Source organism: Coregonus lavaretus (genome assembly GCF_964263955.1).
Source record: "Coregonus lavaretus genome assembly, chromosome: 18".
Classification (NCBI taxonomy): Eukaryota; Metazoa; Chordata; class Actinopteri; order Salmoniformes; family Salmonidae; genus Coregonus; species Coregonus lavaretus.
The window spans coordinates 17,851,795-17,872,445 of NC_140005.1; the positions used below are offsets into that span (position 1 = coordinate 17,851,795).

The 20,651-nt window shown below is 45.1% G+C and overlaps 1 protein-coding gene across 1 annotated transcript in view; it reads left to right on the forward strand.

The window, feature by feature from the left end:
• The window catches only part of LOC311145705 (serine/threonine-protein kinase D3-like), a 73,286-nt gene that overhangs the window by 34,121 nt on the left and 18,514 nt on the right, over positions 1–20,651 (forward strand). The window contains exons 2-8 of the mRNA XM_084181968.1: positions 9,447–9,585; positions 14,942–15,073; positions 15,986–16,149; positions 17,097–17,286; positions 17,413–17,490; positions 17,591–17,771; positions 17,990–18,191. Coding sequence (XP_084038094.1) covers positions 9,447–9,585; positions 14,942–15,073; positions 15,986–16,149; positions 17,097–17,286; positions 17,413–17,490; positions 17,591–17,771; positions 17,990–18,191 — 1,086 coding nt within the window. The remainder of the gene's footprint in view (positions 1–9,446; positions 9,586–14,941; positions 15,074–15,985; positions 16,150–17,096; positions 17,287–17,412; positions 17,491–17,590; positions 17,772–17,989; positions 18,192–20,651) is intronic.

The window sequence follows — 20,651 nt, forward strand, 5'->3', positions numbered from 1 at the left end:
CCCAGAAGCCAGCTGCACCAATGTGTTGGAGGAAACACTGTTCAACTGATGACCAAAGTCAGCCTGAAGGCGCCCGGTCTGCCACAAGGAGTCACTAGAGCGTAATGAGCCAAGTAAATTCCCCCCGGCCAAACCCACCCTAACCCGGACGACGCTGGGCCAATTGTGCGCCGCCCTATGGGACTCCCGGTCACGGCCGGTAATGACACAGCCTGGGATCGAACCCCAGGCTTTAGCTGCGCCACTCGGGAGGCCCTGGTTCAGGGATTTAAACCAGTGACCTTTCGGTTACTGGCCCAACGCTCTTAACCGCTAGGCTACCTGCCGCCGCTGGAGTAAGTAGCGTATATAGCTCATTTGATGTTCTCCTTGAGTATCATCCTTCATATTACACAGCCAAATAGCAGTACCAGTTGCTTGTTGAAACATGGGTTTGGTTAAACAAAGCCTGTACTGTAGCTGTCCATCACTGCAGACTTGGCCTAGGGCCAGCCTCATAAAGGTGTCAGGCAGCCCGGGTCAGACAGCACACCTTCCTCAGTGTAATCATGTGTCCATCTGTCAGACCCTGCCAGCTCCACTCTCCCTTCTCTGACAGGGTTTCCCTGTTACTACCCTCCTCTCACACTGATGACTGATACCCTTTGGCCCCCCACACACAAACACACACAGACACACACAGGCACCATATAGATACACAGATACACACACACACACACCAGCATAGAAAATGCACTACACATCCGATTTCCTTCCCTGAATTTGAAAATATTTGAGCTTTTAACGCATTGAAGGAATGTTTGACATTGGTGTCACTGACATATCAAGATACAGCAACGTTTTATCTTGTTTGTCCTTGTTTGTTTTTTGAATACTATCAATACTGTTCGTTATTCTACATTGAGTAGTCTGGGTGATTTATGACAACATCAATTCTCAAATTCATTAGCATCTTAGATTCAGTGTTCTTTTGAAATTTGTTGCAGTTAAGCAAGAAGTAAATCTTGTTTCTCAGAGACTAACTGTAGCCTGACATGGGTTTGTTCATTTAAACGGGTTTGTTCATTCAAACCAGAACAGTTGTGTCAGACTCGATTTCCATGTGTGTTCTGAGGCTATTTGTTTTTGGCACTCATTGAAATGTATCATATTTCTCGTCTGCCCCATCCATCTATCCTTCCCTTCCCTCTCTTTCTGCCTCTAACAGGATTTAGCATATCAATGGCAGATTAGTCAGTTTAACAAAAGCTTACCATGGCGAAGCTCTTTTCCACTCTGCTTTCCAGTGTGCCGTGTGGACCTCACACATTGATTCGCCATGTTGGTGTCTTTGGTGTGTGTGTGGTCGCGCTGCGTCTCTTTGTGCAGAGTAGGGCTGAATGGTTGTGTGCTGTTAGCCCCACAGTGTGTGTTGATTACAAAGGCCATGCTTAGTCACTATGGTACCTGACCCAAGATGTGTGTGCCATTTCTCTAACCAGGATGCCACTCTGTTACGTTAGTCATCCTTATTGCCTAACAACAACACAGCTACGATAGAGCTTGCCAATGCAAGTGCCTCCATGTGCAACCAATCAATATGATCAATATCAATACCTTCGGAAAGTATTCAGACCCCTTGACTTTTTCCACATTTTGTTATGTTACAGCCTTATTCTAAAATGGATTAAATAAATAAAAGTCCTCAGCAATCCACACACAATACCCCATAATGACAAAGTGAAAACAGGTTTTTATTCATTTTAGCAAATGTATTAAAAATGTAAAACATAAATTCCTTATTTACATAAGTATTCAGACCCTTTGCTATTAGACTCGAAATTGAGCTCAAGTGCACCCTGTTTCCATTGATCATCATTGAGATGTTTCTACAACTTGATTGGAGTCCACCTGTGGTAAATTCAATTGATTGGATATGATTTGGAAAGGCACACACCTGTCTGTATAAAGTCCCACAGTTGACAGTGCATGTCAGAGCAAAAACCAAGCCATGAGGTCGAAGGAATTGTCTGTAGCGCTCCGAGACAGGATTGTGTCAAGGCACAGATCTGGGGAAGGGTACCAAACCATTTCTGCACCGTTGAAGATCCCCAAGAACACAGTGGCCTCCATAATTCTTAAATGGAAGAAGTTTGGAAGACTCTTCCTAGAGCTAGCCACCCGGCCAAACTGAGCAATCGGGGGAGAAGGGCCTTGGTCAGAGAGGTGACCAAGAACCCGATGGTCACTCTGACAGAGCTCTAGAGTTACTCTGTGGAGATGGGAGAACATTCCAGAAGGACAACCATCTCTGCAGCACTCCACCAATCAGGCCTTTATGGTAGAGTGGCCAGACGGAAGCCACTCCTCATTAAAAGGCACGGCAGCCCACTTGGAGTTTGCCAAAAGGCACCTAAAGACTCTCAGACCATGAGAAACAAGATTATCTGGTCTGATGAAACCAAGAATGAACTCTTTGGCCTGAATGCCAAGCGTCACGTCTGGAGGAAACCTGGCACCATCCCTACGGGGAAGCATGGTGGTGGCAGCATCATGCTGTGGGGATGTTTTTCAGCGGCAGGGACTGGGAGACTAGTCAGGATCGAGTCAAAGATGAACGGAGCAAAGTACAGAGAGATCCTTGATGAAAACCTGCTCCATAGCGCTCAGGACCTCAGACTGGGGTGAAGGTTCACCTTCCAACAGGACAACGACCCTAAGCACACAGCCAAGACAACGCAGGAGTGGCTTCGGGACGGCGCACAATTGGCCCAGCGTCGTCCAGGGTAGGGGAGGGAATGGCCGGCAGGGATGTAGCTCAGTTGATAGAGCATGGCGTTTGCAACGCCAGGGTTGTGGGTTCGATTCCCACGGGGGGCCAGTATAAAAAAATAAAATAAAAATATCACTAACTGTAAGTCGCTCTGGATAAGAGCGTCTGCTAAATGACTAAAATGTAAATGTAAAAATGGGACAAGTCTCTGAATGTCCTTGAGTGGCCCAGCCAGAGCCCGGACATCTCTAGAGAGACCTGAAAATAGCTGTGCAACAACGCTCCCCATCCAACCTGACAGAGCTTGAGAGGATCTGCAGAGAAGAATGGGAGAAATTCCCCAAATACAGGTGTGCCAAGCTTTTGGTGTCATACCCAAGAAGACTCAACGCTGTAATCGCTGCCAAAGGTGGTTCAACAAAGTACTGAGTAAAGGGTCTGAATACTTATGTAAATGTGATATTTCAGTTTTTTTATTTTCTATAAATTTGTAAAGAAAATCTAAAAACCTGTTTTTGCTTTGTCATTATGGGGTATTGTGTGTAGATTGATGAGCAAAAAAAACAATTTAATCAATTTTAGAGTAAGGCTGTAACGTAACAAAATGTGGAAAAAGTCAAGGGGTCTGAATACTTTCCGAATGCACTGTATACAATCAATATATGATATATGCCATTTAGCAGATGCGTTCATCTAAAGTGACTTACAGTCATGCATGCATACAGTCATACATACGTTTTACAATCACCTGGCTATTCCCCATTTTGGATACAGTAAACTTGCACAGCTTATTCTCTTCCCTCCTGTGTATTTGTCACGTGCTTGGTAAACAACATGTGTAGAATAGAAAAAGAATAGAAAGAAACCCACAACAAATAAATACACAATGCGTAACGATAACTTGGCTATATACACAGGGTACCAGTACCGAGTTGATGTGCAGGGGTATGAGGTAATTGAGGTAGATACAGTGGGGAAAAAAAGTATTTAGTCAGCCACCAATTGTGCAAGTTCTCCCACTTAAAAAGATGAGAGAGGCCTGTAATATTCATCATAGGTACACGTCAACTATGACAGACAAATTGAGGAAAAAAAATCCAGAAAATCACATTGTAGGATTTTTAATGAATTTATTTGCAAATTATGGTGGAAAATAAGTATTTGGTCACCTACAAACAAGCAAGATTTCTGGCTCTCACAGACCTGTAACTTCTTCTTTAAGAGGCTCCTCTGTCCTCCACTCGTTACCTGTATTAATGGCACCTGTTTGAACTCGTTATCAGTATAAAAGACACCTGTCCACAACCTCAAACAGTCACACTCCAAACTCCACTATGGCCAAGACCAAAGAGCTGTCAAAGGACACCAGAAACAAAATTGTAGACCTGCACCAGGCTGGGAAGACTGAATCTGCAATAGGTAAGCAGCTTGGTTTGAAGAAATCAACTGTGGGAGCAATTATTAGGAAATGGAAGACATACAAGACCACTGATAATCTCCCTCGATCTGGGGCTCCACGCAAGATCTCACCCCGTGGGGTCAAAATGATCACAAGAACGGTGAGCAAAAATCCCAGAACCACACGGGGGGACCTAGTGAATGACCTGCAGAGAGCTGGGACCAAATTAACAAAGCCTACCATCAGTAACACACTACGCCGCCAGGGACTCAAATCCTGCAGTGCCAGACGTGTCCCCCTGCTTAAGCCAGTACATGTCCAGGCCCGTCTGAAGTTTGCTAGAGTGCATTTTGATGATCCAGAAGAGGATTGGGAGAATGTCATATGGTCAGATGAAACCAAAATATAACTTTTTGGTAAAAACTCAACTCGTCGTGTTTGGAGGACAAAGAATGCTGAGTTGCATCCAAAGAACACCATACCTACTGTGAAGCATGGGGGTGGAAACATCATGCTTTGGGGCTGTTTTTCTGCAAAGGGACCAGGACGACTGATCCGTGTAAAGGAAAGAATGAATGGGGCCATGTATCGTGAGATTTTGAGTGAAAACCTCCTTCCATCAGCAAGGGCATTGAAGATGAAACGTGGCTGGGTCTTTCAGCATGACAATGATCCCAAACACACCGCCCGGGCAACGAAGGAGTGGCTTCGTAAGAAGCATTTCAAGGTCCTGGAGTGGCCTAGCCAGTCTCCAGATCTCAACCCCATAGAAAATCTTTGGAGGGAGTTGAAAGTATGTGTTGCCCAGCGACAGCCCCAAAACATCACTGCTCTAGAGGAGATCTGCATGGAGGAATGGGCCAAAATACCAGCAACAGTGTGTGAAAACCTTGTGAAGACTTACAGAAAACGTTTGACCTGTGTCATTGCCAACAAAGGGTATATAACAAAGTATTGAGAAACTTTTGTTATTGACCAAATACTTATTTTCCACCATAATTTGCAAATAAATTCATAAAAAATCCTACAATGTGATTTTCTGGAATTTCTTTCCTCATTTTGTCTGTCATAGTTGACGTGTACCTATGATGAAAATTACAGGCCTCTCTCATCTTTTTAAGTGGGAGAACTTGCACAATTGGTGGCTGACTAAATACTTTTTTTCCCCACTGTATGTACATATAGGTAGGGGTAAAGTGACTAGGCAATAGGATAGATAATATACAGTAGCAGCATCGCATGTAATGATTCAAAAGAGTTAGTGCAAAAAGGGTCAATGGAGATAGTCTGGGTAGCTATTTGGTTAACTATTTAGCAGTCTTATGGATTGGGAGTAAAAGCTGTACAGGGTCCTGTTGGTTCCAGACTTGGTGCATCGGTACCGCTTGCCATGTGGTAGCAGAGAGAACAGTCTATGACTTGGTTGGCTGGAGTCTTTGACCATTTTTAGGGCATTCTCTCTGACACTGTCTGGTATAGAGGTTTGGATGGCAGGGCGCTCGGCCCCAGTGATGTACTGGGCCATACGCACTACACTCTGTAGAGGCTTGCGGTCGGATGCCAAGCAGTTGCCATACTAAGCTGTGATGCAGCCAGTCAAGATGCGCTCAGTGGTGCAGCTGTATAACTTTTTGAGGACCTGTTTGCCCATGCCAAATCTTTTCAGCCTCCTGGGGGGGAAGAGGTGTTGTCGTGCCTTCTTCACGACTGTGTTGGTGTTAATTCCTTAGTGATGTGGACACCGACCTGCTCCACTACTCTCCAGAGCCCCCTACCCAGCCCTCTACTCAGCTCTCTCCACAGCCCTCTACCCAGCCCTTTCCCCATTACAGAACTGTACCAATCTGTAGCCCTGAGCTGCATGCAGCTGGAATGGGAACTACGTGCAGTGGAAAGTGTTGCAGTAAATGCCAACAGGAGGTGACTCCAGCTGGCCAGGTCTCAGAGCAGGGGAGGAGGGGAAGTGGAGGGGGCTGGTCCCGGGGCCCCGGGTCTGGAGAGCAGGAATGTCAGATGTATGGAGGAAAACCTCACCCTGACATGGCGCTCTGGACACCGGAAGGATGCGATAATGCTAGAGCCATGCAATTAATCACTTTAAAGTATGACAGGGTTTAGGATGTCTTTTGTTTTGGAAACATTAAGCTGTGTAAAGATACATGTTCTTGATGTTGTTTAGTAATGTCTACATTTGGATAAACTCTTGCAATCCTCCTCAATAAAATCCCAAAGTGATGAAAACACCAAGCCCAGTGAAGTGGGATCCTGTGGAAAGCAGGGCAGCTATCATAAGATCCCTATCCACTGAGCTCTCCTTGCTCTCACACCCTCCTTTCAGCACCCTGTCTTCACAGCCAGGGCCAACACACACACACACACACACACACACACACACACACACACACACACACAGCCTTTGTGGTCCCTTCTCCCCACCGGTAATCTTATCTCTTTGTTCCCATAACTCCCTGCTCTCCCCAGGACCCCAGCTTATCTCAGCTACGTTAAAGCCAGCAGCAGTAGCCCTAACACTGGGGTCATTGTTATGGTGTGTGTGAGCACTCTCACTCTCCCTTTTCCCAGCTTGCTCAGCCCTCCTTCCCACTAGACATGTCTAGAGGCCTAGTACTGGCCATGGGTGGATTAGGCTAGACAGACCAAAAGCATAGCGACGCTTCAGTCTATGGACCTTCATCAGACTGAATCAGGCCTACAGGAGGAGATCCAGACTGGTCTGCTGTGTATAAAGGCAGACTAGAAGCAAGGGCTACCCCCTCAGATTAGCGCCAGAGCCCAGGCCAGCCGGGAGCGCTGCTGTGGATGATCATGCAGTTATGTAAGGCAGCTGCTAACAGACAGAGCCTTTCATGTTCCATACGCATTAGGGATAAAGGAGGCCTTTTAAACACAGGAGTTTATCAGTGTTTATATGACTGGGCCATTTAATGGACTTCAGCAAGGCTCTGCTCTGCTGCTCTGGGGACTAGGCACATTGAATGTGCTGTTTAGGGGTGGGTGTATAAATATTTGTATGTAAGGGTTAATAAAGTACAGTAATTCTGGTTTATGCTCTATAGTATCTCAAAGTGTACCCAAGTGTAATTTAAAAGCAGTTTGCATAGTTTGTCAGTGTAGCCCCTACCCCTGTCCTCTTTCCTGGTGTCAGCCTGCAGCAGTGGCTCCACCACCCTGGAGAGAAGCGTTATAGGAGCTCCAGGTGTTCCCCTCTCTGCTGTATTGTGTGCCAACCTTGGTGCCCATGGTCCTCGTTGGCCGTGGTGTTACTGCTCACATTGTTCCGTGGTCATTGTGTGTGACCCTGACAGGGAAGCAGCTGTGTTAGGTGAGCCTGCCAGAGCAGCCATGTTGGCAGGGAGAAGCAGCCCTGTAGGGGGCCTCCACTAGGGGCCCGCTTTGATGAGCGCCACACAGGATGGCCCCCTACATCCATCCAGGCCCTTCTCTGGCTCTCTTCCTCCCTGACAGCCTCCATCAACCCTTACATCTGATTATGACACACTGCTGATGAAGGCAGGCTTTCTCTTGGCTGGCTGGCTGACTGGCAGAGGGGTTGGGGAAACACACTTTATCCTTTCATGAAGAGAGAGATGAGAGGAGTGAAGAAAGGCATTACTGCCCTTCACAGAAACTGGGCATCGTTTTCCTGCCAGGCAGAGGACATGACCTCCCCTGCCAGGGAAGACAGTGAGTGAGAGATCCATGGTTACAGTGTCATACAGTGTAGGCAGGCTTAGCAAGAGACATGGTACATTTCTTGTACAGAACTCGATGTCCAGTGGAAATGTTGGATTGGATTGAGGTTGTGAAATGTCCACTTTGCTACATGACACCACAATGGATTCTGAATTTGTGTGTATGAAAATAAGATATTGTGTAGCCAGGTGTGTGTGGGTGTGCGCACGCCAGTGATTTAGTGAGTGTGTGCATGTATGTGTGTATAACCTGTGTGTGTTTAACCTCTGTGTCTTGACACGAGCAGTGGAAGCTGTGTGGAAACTGTGGGTCTGGGACCAGGAAGTGACTCAGTATTGACTTGGCTCACTTCCTGGCTGTGTTGCAGGATGCTGCTGCTCTGGCATTCCTCTCAGGATGTGAACCCCTCCTCCTCCCCTCTCCTCTCCTCTCCTCTCCTCTGTTTCCCTCACTGCCTGCTGTCTGCTGGCCTGGGCCATTATCTGAGATACCAGAGCATTACCGGCCCTGACGGACTGCCAAGCTGGAGGTTACATCACAGCTACTGGAGAGCACCGTTGAAGTGAGCTCACCTCAGGCTGCCTGCTGAGAACCAAGGCTAGCAAGACGAGCAAGACAGTTCTGTCTTTTCTAGCAGATGCTGAGTTGTCATATTGCTCGTAATGCTGCTGGATAGAATTTCTGCAATAGTTAAAGTATTCCACACCATCGACTAGAAAAGTTATTACAATGTTATTACAATGGCTATGTCAGTACGGTTTTGATATATCATTTTCATTATCAATAGCCTACCCCTAGTGGCACTCAGCCTACTTGTATTGCTGTATGGAGAAGAGTGGCATGCTGTATTGAATGGCCATTTGATTGGTATTTCCTTCCGCTGTATTCAGTGCATTCCACTGTTTCAGTGTTTCAGTGGGATAAAGGTGTTTGAACGTGAGCTCTCTTCCTGAGCCAGTGTGTTTTGAATTCTCCTCCATCCTCCACGTTGACTGCTGACGTGAGCCACAGGAAGTAGTTAATGGGAGCAGGAGTGTGTGTGTGTGTGTGACTCATTGTGGCTTGGGTGGATTAAACAGCTGTGTTTCAGGCTCCCTCTCTCTCTCTGTGGTGATATTCAGCCTAATGTTCATTCCACACACACACATCCAGTGTGTCCTCACCCCCGTTCCATTCCTACACCACAGGCTTGCTGGATCTGGCAATGATGACTGTATAAAGGCAGCCATTACTCCGTGAGTCAGAGAAGGAGCTCTATACAGTACTGTATACAATATAAACTCCTATTTATCAGATGGGGGCCCACCACAAATTAGTAGCACTTCTCCAGTAAATATGGCAAACCTCATTGAACATAATCATAAATGTGGCCAAACCAAATGAGAGGGGTAAAAGAAAGAGCAAACAACTGTTGAATGAATATTAAGACAGGGTCTTGATCAGCTGATGCCAATTTCTAAAAGTGTATATGAGTTATTGTGTGTATGTTGTTGGTCAAGCCATTAGATTATGAGTGTTCCACCCAATGCATTCTGGATATAGTGGATACTCACAACCGTTTTTCTGGTTCTTCCTCACCAGTTCCCGGAGTGTGGCTTCTTTGGCATGTATGACAAGATCCTGCTCTTCCGCCATGACCTGACCTCTGAGAACATCCTCCAGAGGCTGATGTCAGCAGAAGATATCCATGAGGGAGATCTAATAGAGGTGGTGCTCTCTGGTGAGTAGTTCTGATCTGGGTTCAGCCCTAACGGCTTTTATGAACTTTTTGACTTGTACTGTAGGCTATCTGTACTAATTCAGTAAAGAAAATGTTCTGTCATTCAAACCTGTGTTGTACAGTGCTGTTTCACGCCTATCTAAAGCTCACCTCCAGAGACAGGTGGCTAGTTTCCCCTCTCTTTTCCTGTCACAGATTATTTCAGTTTCCTGCTGACTATTGAGTCTAACAAACACTGGCTCGTAAAGGCATTCTGTTCTGTTCTGTTCCATCTGTCTCCATTGGGAAGCACCTCACAGTCACACCACCTGGACTAGACATCCCCTCCTCGCTCTCTCTCAACGGGGTAGAACTAGAAGCATTGTCTGCATGGATCCAGACATGAAATAACTCTGCAGCCGGATGGATCTGATCTGCTGGTGTTTAGCAGTGAGCCCCAGATGAGTGTATCCAGGAGACCTCTGGTTTCCTCTGTCTCCTTCCCTCTGGGTTGAGACGGTTGACAGATTTCAGCTTCAGTGTTGCACCTGGATGGCTGTGTGAGGTCAGAGTAATGCCACATCCACAAGCTCTACACCCACACTTCTTCCTTGTCTTAGCCTTATAGTTGGCCTACATCTGGTGAGGAGATCTACATGTGTCAAACTGGTGCAATGCAATCTCAGATATGCTTTGCTGTTCTAGTCTGGCACACTGAAAATAGGAATCTTTGAATCATACTATTTATCCTTCCCTTAGTTGCTTCTAATTTAAATGAATTAAATACTTTAAAGACAACATTAATTCCTATACATTCTTTGAGACCTGTTGTTCAGTTCTGTGGTTATGAGAGACAAACAGCTCAGTGGTTTGGTCCTAAAACCTCCCTCACTGTTAGAGGGAGGCCAGAGCTGATTTTTCTTGGCGCTAGACTCAAAGGGCCTGGCTTGTTTTCTCTGCAGTAAGTGATTGTAGTGGACCCACTGAGTATTAACATGCTGAGCTGTGCAGGGCGGCTCTGGAATAGTGGACAGGCCATCCCTAACCAGGGGGTTGGACATGGAGAGAGGGCTGTTTGCTCCAAGAATCCCACTCACTGTTTGTATCTCACTGTAACAAGGTGAGTAGGACGGAGCCAGGCGTAGGAGGTGTGAATCATAGAATAGGATTTATTAGGCCAATACAGCAGTCCACAGCAATGTGTAAACCAAGTACAGTGCGACTTAAATGCGTACTGGGAAAACAAAACACACGGGTGAATATCCCGGCGATAAAAGTAACATAATGCTCAACACGAGCTAGCGACACCTCCACATGGAACAATAACACACAAAGACATGGGGGAGCAGAGGGAATAATTATACAGAGACTGATGAGGGGATATGTACCAGGTGTGTGTGAAAAATAAGACAAAACAAATGGAATGATGAGAAGAGGAGCGGCAGTGGCTAGAAGGCCGGTGACGACGAACGCTGAAGCCTGCCCGAACAAGGAGAGGAGGCAGCTCGGAGGGAGTCATGACACTCACTCAGCATCCTTCTTATTTGACAGGATATGGCATACAAAATGGATGTACATATTTATTTTATAGCACTTTTAGTCGGTGATGAATGTTACAGACTATAACTTCTGAATTATGTCTGATGGACACTTGTGAAGCCTGATTAGTCAAAAATGAAACAAACAGACATCACATTGATGTCAGTCCTGCTGCTTGTGGAAATTGATTTATTGGCTCAATCTTCTATGGTGTTTGATGCAAAACATTTCAACAACCATTTCATAAAGTTGAGGCCGTTAATAGGCTGTGTGTTTTTTTCCTAGGATGTGATTGAAAAGCCCATGAATGCCTTCTTTCATGTGTTTTTGCCAGGGAGCTATGCACAGTGTGGTGGCATGTGACTTTCTATAGTTTTTTGTACGCTTTGAAGTTCGACCCAAAATGTGCCCGTACCCAATTGCTGTCATATTTCCTTGAATAGGGAAAATCTGGTTCTCCAAAGATCTTTTTTGTTTCGGATGTCTCATGCCTTAGCTTGTTTACTGTAGTTAAACCTTACATAAAGTAGCTTTCAAAGAAACACGCTGACATAAACTGTCTAATCAATAAGACAACTATTTTAAAGTTTTTATTTGTTTCCCTCCAAGGGAAGAGACAAACCGAGTTCATTAGCAACCACATTTCAGGTTGTTTTTGGGAAATTAATCTATATAGCTAGTTAATTAAATATATATTATTCATATGGAGTTGCTATGTGTCCATATGTATAATTTTCACATGGAAATCAATAGTGCTGCTCTTTAAGCTTTGACCTTTAGATTTGACAGTCCAAGGACCTCCAGTAGAAAGTGAAGTCATAAGGTGATCTGTGGATGCTGGGGGAATCATTAGGCCTATCAAATTTGGTCTGTCTACCCCACTATCGCCCATCTGTGTTCCTCACCGCAGCTGTCTGTTTTGCTCTCTCTTTCTTCCTGGTGTGTCTCTCTATTTTATCTTCCAAAGAATGTTCTCTCTTCCAGGTATTTGGGGATTTTCAGTAAAGTGAATTTTATTCCCTAAGTGGATAGATGTCACATTTGTTGTTCAGAGCTGCATCTCGTCACGGCAACAGCTACTGAGAATGTCCCTGGTGCATCCTTCATGGGATGCTGGTATGTCAACTTGGTCTTATTGTAAAACTGGATCAGAGAAAACACCCACTGAAACTAAAAAACACACACAAATAGTTAGTGACATTACGCAGGGTTTTCCACCTAAATTCTGGTGTAAAAGATTATGATTCCCTTGTTGGTCAATGGGAAAACCATAACAGCATAAATTATTGTAAAAGAACTGTGAGAAAGAGATTTCTCTCTGGTGCCGGAGGGGGATGTAATCACACAGGTTTGGTAGCGAATAGCGATGTCTTATTCACATCTTGGATGAGTCACTCCTGTGAACTAACTGTCCCTTCCAAGAATGACCTCAGTCATATCCCTCCAACACAAACCACAGCAGCAGATGGAGCAAAGCCCCCTGGGTAATGGCTGGGCCTACCTTGTGTTTCAGTCCAGATAGGAAACAAACCAAACCATACTATGAACTCGCTGATTAAAGAACATCATTATCATGGGATCTGGTCTTCTCTGGTCCTGTCTGTTGAATGAGACTGTCTGTCTCAGTGGTCTTTAGTGTGCTCTGTAATGCCAGATCACTCTGAAACAGGTGATGTTATAGACAATCTTGTAGCTTGTTGTTAGTTTCTGCTGTACCGCCTCCTACTGTAAGTAGCTGTTATAGCACTGAGCTATTAATGGGATGTTATAGCACTGAGCCCTAGAGAGAGAAACCACGACCTCGGAACAGAACAGCTTTCCCCTCCAGCATCTCCTACTGTACATAACTGCCCGTTATAAGGTACTTCCCAGGTCAGACTCTCTGATATGGATGCATTCACTCCACTATGTGAACAGTTTGTTCACCAGATCTGAGTTATAGCTTATTTTATGCACACAGACATACCAATAACACAAGTGACGATGGTCCAGTAGATCATCTGACTATTACCGGCTGACAAAACAGCCTAAAATGCCTTTACATTACAGTGTACACTCAGGGCTCTATTTTAACAAACCTAACACAGTGGTACATTTTTGCATTGGCGGTAGCGCTTTAGGTCCAGGGTTGTCGGAAATATTTTTGCTGTTTTCACTGCAGGAGTTATGGGTGCAGTAGCTGGCGGTGGGGCGGAAATGCTGCGTTTTAATTAATAAAGAGGCTTGACCCCTCACTGGCCAATTAGAACATGCTCCATGGCTAAATATGTGGTTGCGTCAAGATGCGTATTTATGGTATTTTATGTACTGCGTTGTCATCAATTCCAATGGAGTCCATTATAGCCTAGTTTGGTAAATAAAATAAATAAGTAAAAAGTCTACAGAAACAAAATAACAAAATGTAGGCCTATCTCATCTTTGTTACATTTGTTGTACATGTTTTCAGTCCACATTGTTCTAAGTAATTGCATGGTTTCAATATGGAAATATATTGTTAAACATAGCATTTACTCTGATATAGGTGCTAGGCCTATTGTAAATTGCATTATGGCTGAGCCATGGACATACCAAACATTATCAATAAGCAATATTAAATTCACTATTGATAAAGCCTAAAATGAGAGTGAATAATTCAAATCAAATTCAAATCAAAACGAAACAACTTGTTTAAAATAGGCTATGTCTAAATACAGTTACAGGCATCATCATTTCTCCCTGTGGGCGTATAATATTAAGGCAACGCAGACAATGGAGGGTTTTACGCACATCCAAACTTTTCACAGAAGCTGGAAAAGAGAATGTCCACTCACCATTATACTGCTCCCAAATATAATGTTTTAAAAACATAATGGAACCATCTTACAGATTGCATTCACACTTCTCCAGAAATAGCAAGGGTTGTCCGCTCACTGTTTTGCTGCTCCAAAACTTGATCTTTAAATAAAGCTTTGGTGATTTAAGATGTATTTAAAGCTGTCTCACGAGCCAAAACCTTTATTGATAGGCTTGGCTACTTGGCGAACGCATTGGGCAGGACAAAAAAAACTGCCTTCATTGAGGCAGGGGAGGCTATAGGTCTATACTTGGTTGATTTTGAATTAAATGAAACCAAATGCGAAAAAGCATTTGTTTTTTATGTTTATAAATATGAGGGTTACCGGTACAAAAAATACATCTCCTCTCTTGTTCCATGAGCAAAAGGGCACTGTGCGTCACGGCTGGATAGGTTGCGCTTCCGCTCACAAAATCCATGCCATTGCCAACCGTGTTACCGCTAAGACCTGCTTTTCCTTGTTCTTAAAGGACACACCTAGAATATTGCCACCCCCCCCACATCAGTGCAAGCGAGCTGATATTAGACAGGTAAATTGCTGAACCTGGCGCCTGGGGTGGAAAACAACAAAGCGCCAGTTTTTACATGCTGAAATTGAAAACTAGCGTGCGTTTTGCACTTGCGCAGCTGTCGCGCCAGCCGAAAATTGAGCCCTATACCTCTTACCTACACTGAACAAAAATATAAACGCAACATGTAAAGTGTTGGTCCCATATTTCATGAGCTGAAATAAAAGATCCAAGAAATTTCCACACACACAAAAAACGTATTTCTCTCAAATGTTTTGCACAAATTTGTTTACATCCCTGTTAGTGAGCATTTTATCCTTTGTCGGGGGGTGGGGAATTGTTGCATGTTGTGTTTATATTTTTGTTCAGTATAATTATTATTTAATTTTTTTGTCATTTTCATTATTTGGTTTCAGGGTTTTTGTGTTTGAAGTTTATTTGTTTTCCTTTAGTTTTGTTTGCCATGTTTTTGTTTTAAGTTGTGTCTGAATTGCAGCTTTAGCCACAGTAGAGGACTTCCAGATCCGGCCCCATGCCCTCTATGTCCACTCCTACAAAGCCCCCACCTTCTGTGACTACTGTGGGGAGATGCTTTGGGGCCTCGTCCGGCAGGGGCTCAAATGTGAAGGTAAGCGCACGCACACACACACACATCAAGCTCTCTCTCACATCAATGCTGGGGCGCACTGTGAACCGAAGGCCAAGGTGTCAAATGTTTACCCGACTCGTACACTCATACACACACAAATCAAGCAGGCCCTTCTCTTGGTCCAGTCTGAGGGGTACATTAAGGCTGGTAGCACCGTGCAGCAGGAAGCCTCAGTGGAGTGTGTGACTTCCTCCCATTACTAAAGAAGGTCTTTGAAGAGCTGGCCGGCCTGTTTGAATGGAGCCCAGTGTGCTGATGCCAAGCGTTGGACTCAGCCTTCAAAGGCTCTTTAGAAAGCATGTGCTGCTGCTCTACTCTAACCCTCTCTGATGGATTCAGCCTGTCCCTCAGTATAACACAACCTGCCCCAGGGCAAGCCGGGACAGGAATGCAACAGGCGCTCCGATAGGATGAAAGATTTGGACTGGTATACCTAGTCAAATTATATTTAAATGTAGAATTGTGGAATGTAGAATTGCATGTGATTTGTGATTATTGGATCAGATCTATTTTATTCCCTGCTATTTTTGTCTTTAAAAAGCATTTGAAGCTTTCTCTGAGGAAGGATGAGATCAAATGACTGCATGTAGAGAGTCCTCTTGTGGACGTTTAAGAGAATGAAGCTGGTGGGTTGAATCAAAGTAGTGCTTTCCTACTGTATTAATTTACTTCGTTTCCTTCTTAAGACGCGTTAATATATCTCAAGATGTCATCAAAAATATGTCTTAATACATGTCTTAAGATATGGCTGGGTATGAGCTGTTGTTGAGTATCAAGCCCAATGCTGACATCCAAAGATACAGTCTGTTTGTTACATATAGCCTGTACTGTACAGTATGTGTTTTATTCTTCATGTATAATTAGTGACCACTGTGTCCTGTGTACTTCCAGGTTGTGGGTTGAACTACCACAAGCGCTGCGCCTTTAAGATCCCCAACAACTGCAGTGGGGTGAGGAAGAGACGTCTGTCCAACGTGTCCCTGCCGGGCCCCTTGCTCTCAGTCCCCCGGCCCCTCCCCGGTCCCACTGAACATGCTGTGGTCGTCCCGGAGGAGGTAAGACCTGTGCTTCCATTGGTGTAGAGAGATGTCCTGTGGTAAAGATACATTCTGTACAATACAAAGAGCTTTGAGACCCAGTGAAAGGGGCTATGTAAACGCAATCCCTTATAAAGTTACACCCAAGCACAGTTTATTGCTTGCAAAGCAGCAACGTTGTCCCTCTATGCCCGTTGTGAATGTACTGTAGGATTTTTATCTACAGTACAGTTACTAACCAGTTCTAGCCACATACTTTCTCATAGGTTTCATGTGATTGACTGAAGGTTTAGTTAACTTTTGACGCAATCAAATCAAATCAAATTATATTGGTCACATACACATATTTAGCGGATGTTATCGCGGGTGTATAGGACGAGCAATCTAACTGTTATTTCCGATTGAGACACATTTGTCAGTTGGCAATAAATCAACTACAAGGTCAAGTCTTGTTGTTTCTTATCAATTGTCTATGTTTGTCAGCCAAATCTCTTGGAGTATCTTACTATCTTGATGTGAAACACCACAAAGACACAGCAAATTGAATTTGATAAACTGGATGGTCTGATGGTCTCCCAGTGTTTGTTTGAGGCTAGCTGGATGGAATATTCTCCTTGGTGACCAACGCTTATGAGAGGTCAATGAAAATACAATTAGGCCAATTAAATTAAACCCTTGTTAATTCTAGCCCATGTTTGTGTATTTGGTCCTCTTTGGTCCCTATGTGACTGTGTTGTCTCACTGAACAGACCCTCCATCCCTCCTCTTCTTCCCTCTATTGCTATCTCCTTTCTTCCCTGGTTTAATTAATCTCTCCCTCACTCCCACTTGCTACAATTCCTGCTTTCATCTATCTCTCCATCCCTACATTCCTTGGTTCCCACACTTGCTCCATCTGCCTCTCCCTCCCTCTCTCCTTTATTTATTTCACACCCTGTCTCCTTCCCATCTCTCCCCTGCAACAGCGCTCCCACCAGGAGGCAGGGAAGAGGATCTTGTCGTGGAGTGGCCGGCCCATCTGGATGGAGAAGATGGTGCTGGGGCGAGTCAAGGTGCCTCACACCTTTGCCATCCACACCTACACGCGGCCAACCATCTGCCAGTACTGCAAACGCCTGCTCAAGGGCCTCTTCCGCCAGGGCATGCAGTGCAAAGGTAAGGTGCCACCTCCCTTTGTCTCTGTTTCTCTGTATGTCTCTATGTCCATATCTGCCTAGACCTATTTACCTTTCTCCCTCTAGAGTTATTAAATCCATGTTTTTTTATTTACTTTCTTTTCAGATTGTAAATTCAATTGCCATAAGCGGTGTGCCTCAAAGGTACCAAGAGACTGCTTGGGCGAGGTTTCCTTCAATGGAGGTCATTTCTGCTTTCGTATTTTCACATTCCATGCCCATTTATCATGGTAAGATGTAACTGAGAGACATACTCATATTTGTGTGATGGTGTGTGTCCACAGAGCCTGCCAGCCCAGGGCCTGACTCTGACAGCACCATGGAGGTGGATAGTAGTGATGTGGAGAGCACTAGAGGACTACTGGATGACTCTGACGAACCTTCAACCCCAGACGACAAGATGTTCTATATGGACTCTCCTTTTCTGGACCGCGAGAAGGACGAGGAGCCCATCAAGACCATCAGGTATTATACAGCAAGACACCCCACATTACTGGGCCATATTTGAGCTAACTTGGAGTTAGACTTATGTAATAGTTGTGTAAACATAGATCATGTAGTTATCAAACAGGTCTGGATCAATGGACCTTCTTCCTTGCTCTTTTCACACTCAGGTCCGTGTTTCTGCTAAGCACTTTGTGACTAGTGTTTTCATAAAAAATGCTGTGTGTGTGTGTCCCCAGCCCATCCACCAGCAGTAACATCCCTCTGATGCGGGTGGTCCAGTCCATCAAACAGACCAAGAGGAGGAGCTCCACCATGGTGAGGGAGGGCTGGATGGTGCACTACACCAGCAGAGACAACCTGAGGAAGAGACACTACTGGAGGCTGGACACCAAGAGCCTCAGCCTGTTCCAGAACGACACTGGAGCCAAGTTCTATAAGGTGAGAGAGCAACACCACATATCATCTATTACCTGACAGAGGCAGAGACATGGCAGAATGAAATGGGCATCATAGTCTGCATTTACATTGAATGTCATAGAACAACGTAAACAGATCAATAATTCTCTGAAACCCAATGGTTTCAACCAAACGCTGAATTGATCCAAAATAAATCTACCAGATTTTTTTTTGTATATATATATATATATATATATATATATATATAAATGTGTTTTATTGTCTTGGGTGTATAGTATGTTAAAAGGGCCTGCCCAATGTAATGGTGTCTGTGATGGTGTGACAAAGACTGGGGGCTGCTGTGTTGCAACTGTAAACTACAGTGAAGCCAGTAATAAACAGAGAAAATCCCCCAGCCTGACTCCTGTGGTTTCACAGGCAGTAAACGGACATTTCTCCATGGTCACAGAGTGAAAGTTTTCTTCTAGAGCCACGTTGTCATCAGCAGTATTTGTCTCTGAAAATGTTATGGGTTTTTGCTGGGGAAATCTGCCTGAAAAGGATGTCCAACACATTTATACAATACATTGTAACAAGTTGCATCACCCATATCAGATATCCTATTTGAAATGTCTTACCAAACCATCACCGTAAACGTTTGTTGTCTAGTTTGAATAAATTAGATTTATGCATTTTGACACTGATTTCCAAATGCTATAACTCCAGCTTCAGAGAGTGTGTGACAGTCCCATTGTGACACCAGTGGCGTAGGCAGTCTTTACCATGCCACAGGGGCTTAATAGCTGTGGAATTAGACACTTGGGACTAAGGCAGCCAGGCAGTCCTTGTTCCCTCTGTGTAAAGGCTTCCACATGTTCAGTACAGCCTTGCCACTGTGAGCCTGTCCCAGCCTCTGTACCGTGTGGGTGTGTTACTTTGAATCCTCCCCTGATTGTGGCGAGAGATGTGACGCAGTGGGATGGTGTTTATGGTGCTATGGTTTCTAACGACCTTTGTTTTGTGAGATGTAGTTCGTTCAGTGTGTGAGGGAGAGAGAGAAGGAGAGAAAGAGGGAGAGAAAAAGAGGGAGGGGAGAGAGAGAGAATGTGTTTGTATGTATAGGTAGACATCTAATTGCCAGGCTGTCATCTAATATTATTCGGTTGGGGAGACAGAACTCTGTTTTAAAGCTCCACTCTCCGAGTGTTACGGCTGTGACAGACACACCCTCCATCTTCCCAGCAGTGAGGAAACCCCACTCTTTTATACAGCTGGGATTGAGACGTTCAGGGTGTGTTTAGAGGCAGCTTTATATGGTAGTTTATTATCAACTGGCCACTTAGCACAGCACTCAGGAGACTGATTGAAGACTAGCTGTCTTTCGCATTCTCTCAAATCTCGTCATATGGGTCGTTCTGTTTTATTTGTTGCTAGTGTGTGCTCCACAGATTGAGCCAGTGGTCACATTAGGTTATCCACTGTAGCCTCTGTGTCTCTTGGGCATTTCCCCCCACTGTCTCTCTCTCTCTCTCTCTCTCTCTCTCTCACTCTCCTTCTCTCATGTTCTCCTCAGCCCTTAGCCCACTGTCGTGTGGCTGTCCCCTCCTCTCCTCTCTCTACCTCCATTCATCTGATTAGCGGTGGTGGTTGTGTGTCGACGCATCAGATGACTGACATTTTCTACATTTGGAAGTCACATAGGCTTCTCTTTTGAAGATGAGACCCCTGTACTTGTGGTTTCCAAAACCCTTTGATGGGGGTAAGGGGGCTTCACTCTGTCTCTAGCACCCCCCGCCCCTCTCCCCACCCCCCGCCCAGGGTTTTTGTTGTCCGATAGTCTGTGGAACAGTAGTCACCGTGTCTTGCGTCTCAGTGGCTGGCAGCGCGGCTCGTGCTCAGATGGGGCTCTGGTGTCCTGCCTTGTAATCATGGGGCCTCTTCTCTTCAATGGTCCCAGGCCTGGTTGACGTGGGCCGGCCCTGCTAACCAATTCATCTGATACTCTGTGGTGAGCCGCCCTCAGGGGACCCAGAGGAGAGGGGGGGGACAAGGGGGGCGAGGCACTGCAGGGGCTCCTATTGGCTAGGGACTTCCTTCTTCTTCTTTGATTTGCATTTGACAGTGAGGCTGGAGGGAAAGAGGAATTTTAAAGTGTGCTCAAACTGCCCCTCGCACCACTTCTGTAAGGGTCTGTCAGACAGAGGCTGTGCACTAGGCAGGGGCTGTGGATACACTACACTGTGGGAAGGGACTAGGACCAACGTTGGGTTACTGTTTCTGGTACGCGTGCTAAGCGGAGGAGCTTTTTTCAGCGGTTACCTCTGACTTGCTGTGAGCGACTCTGCATTTGGTGTCTGCTTCCATCTGGTCTGACTTTCTGTCTTGCTAGTGATTGATTCAGTGACTCTTGTCTTTCTCAGTTTGAGTGTTCACTAGGCTGTGGCATTTTCTATGTCTATCATGGTTGTATTTGTCTTCTGTGTCTCTCTCTCCCCAATCACT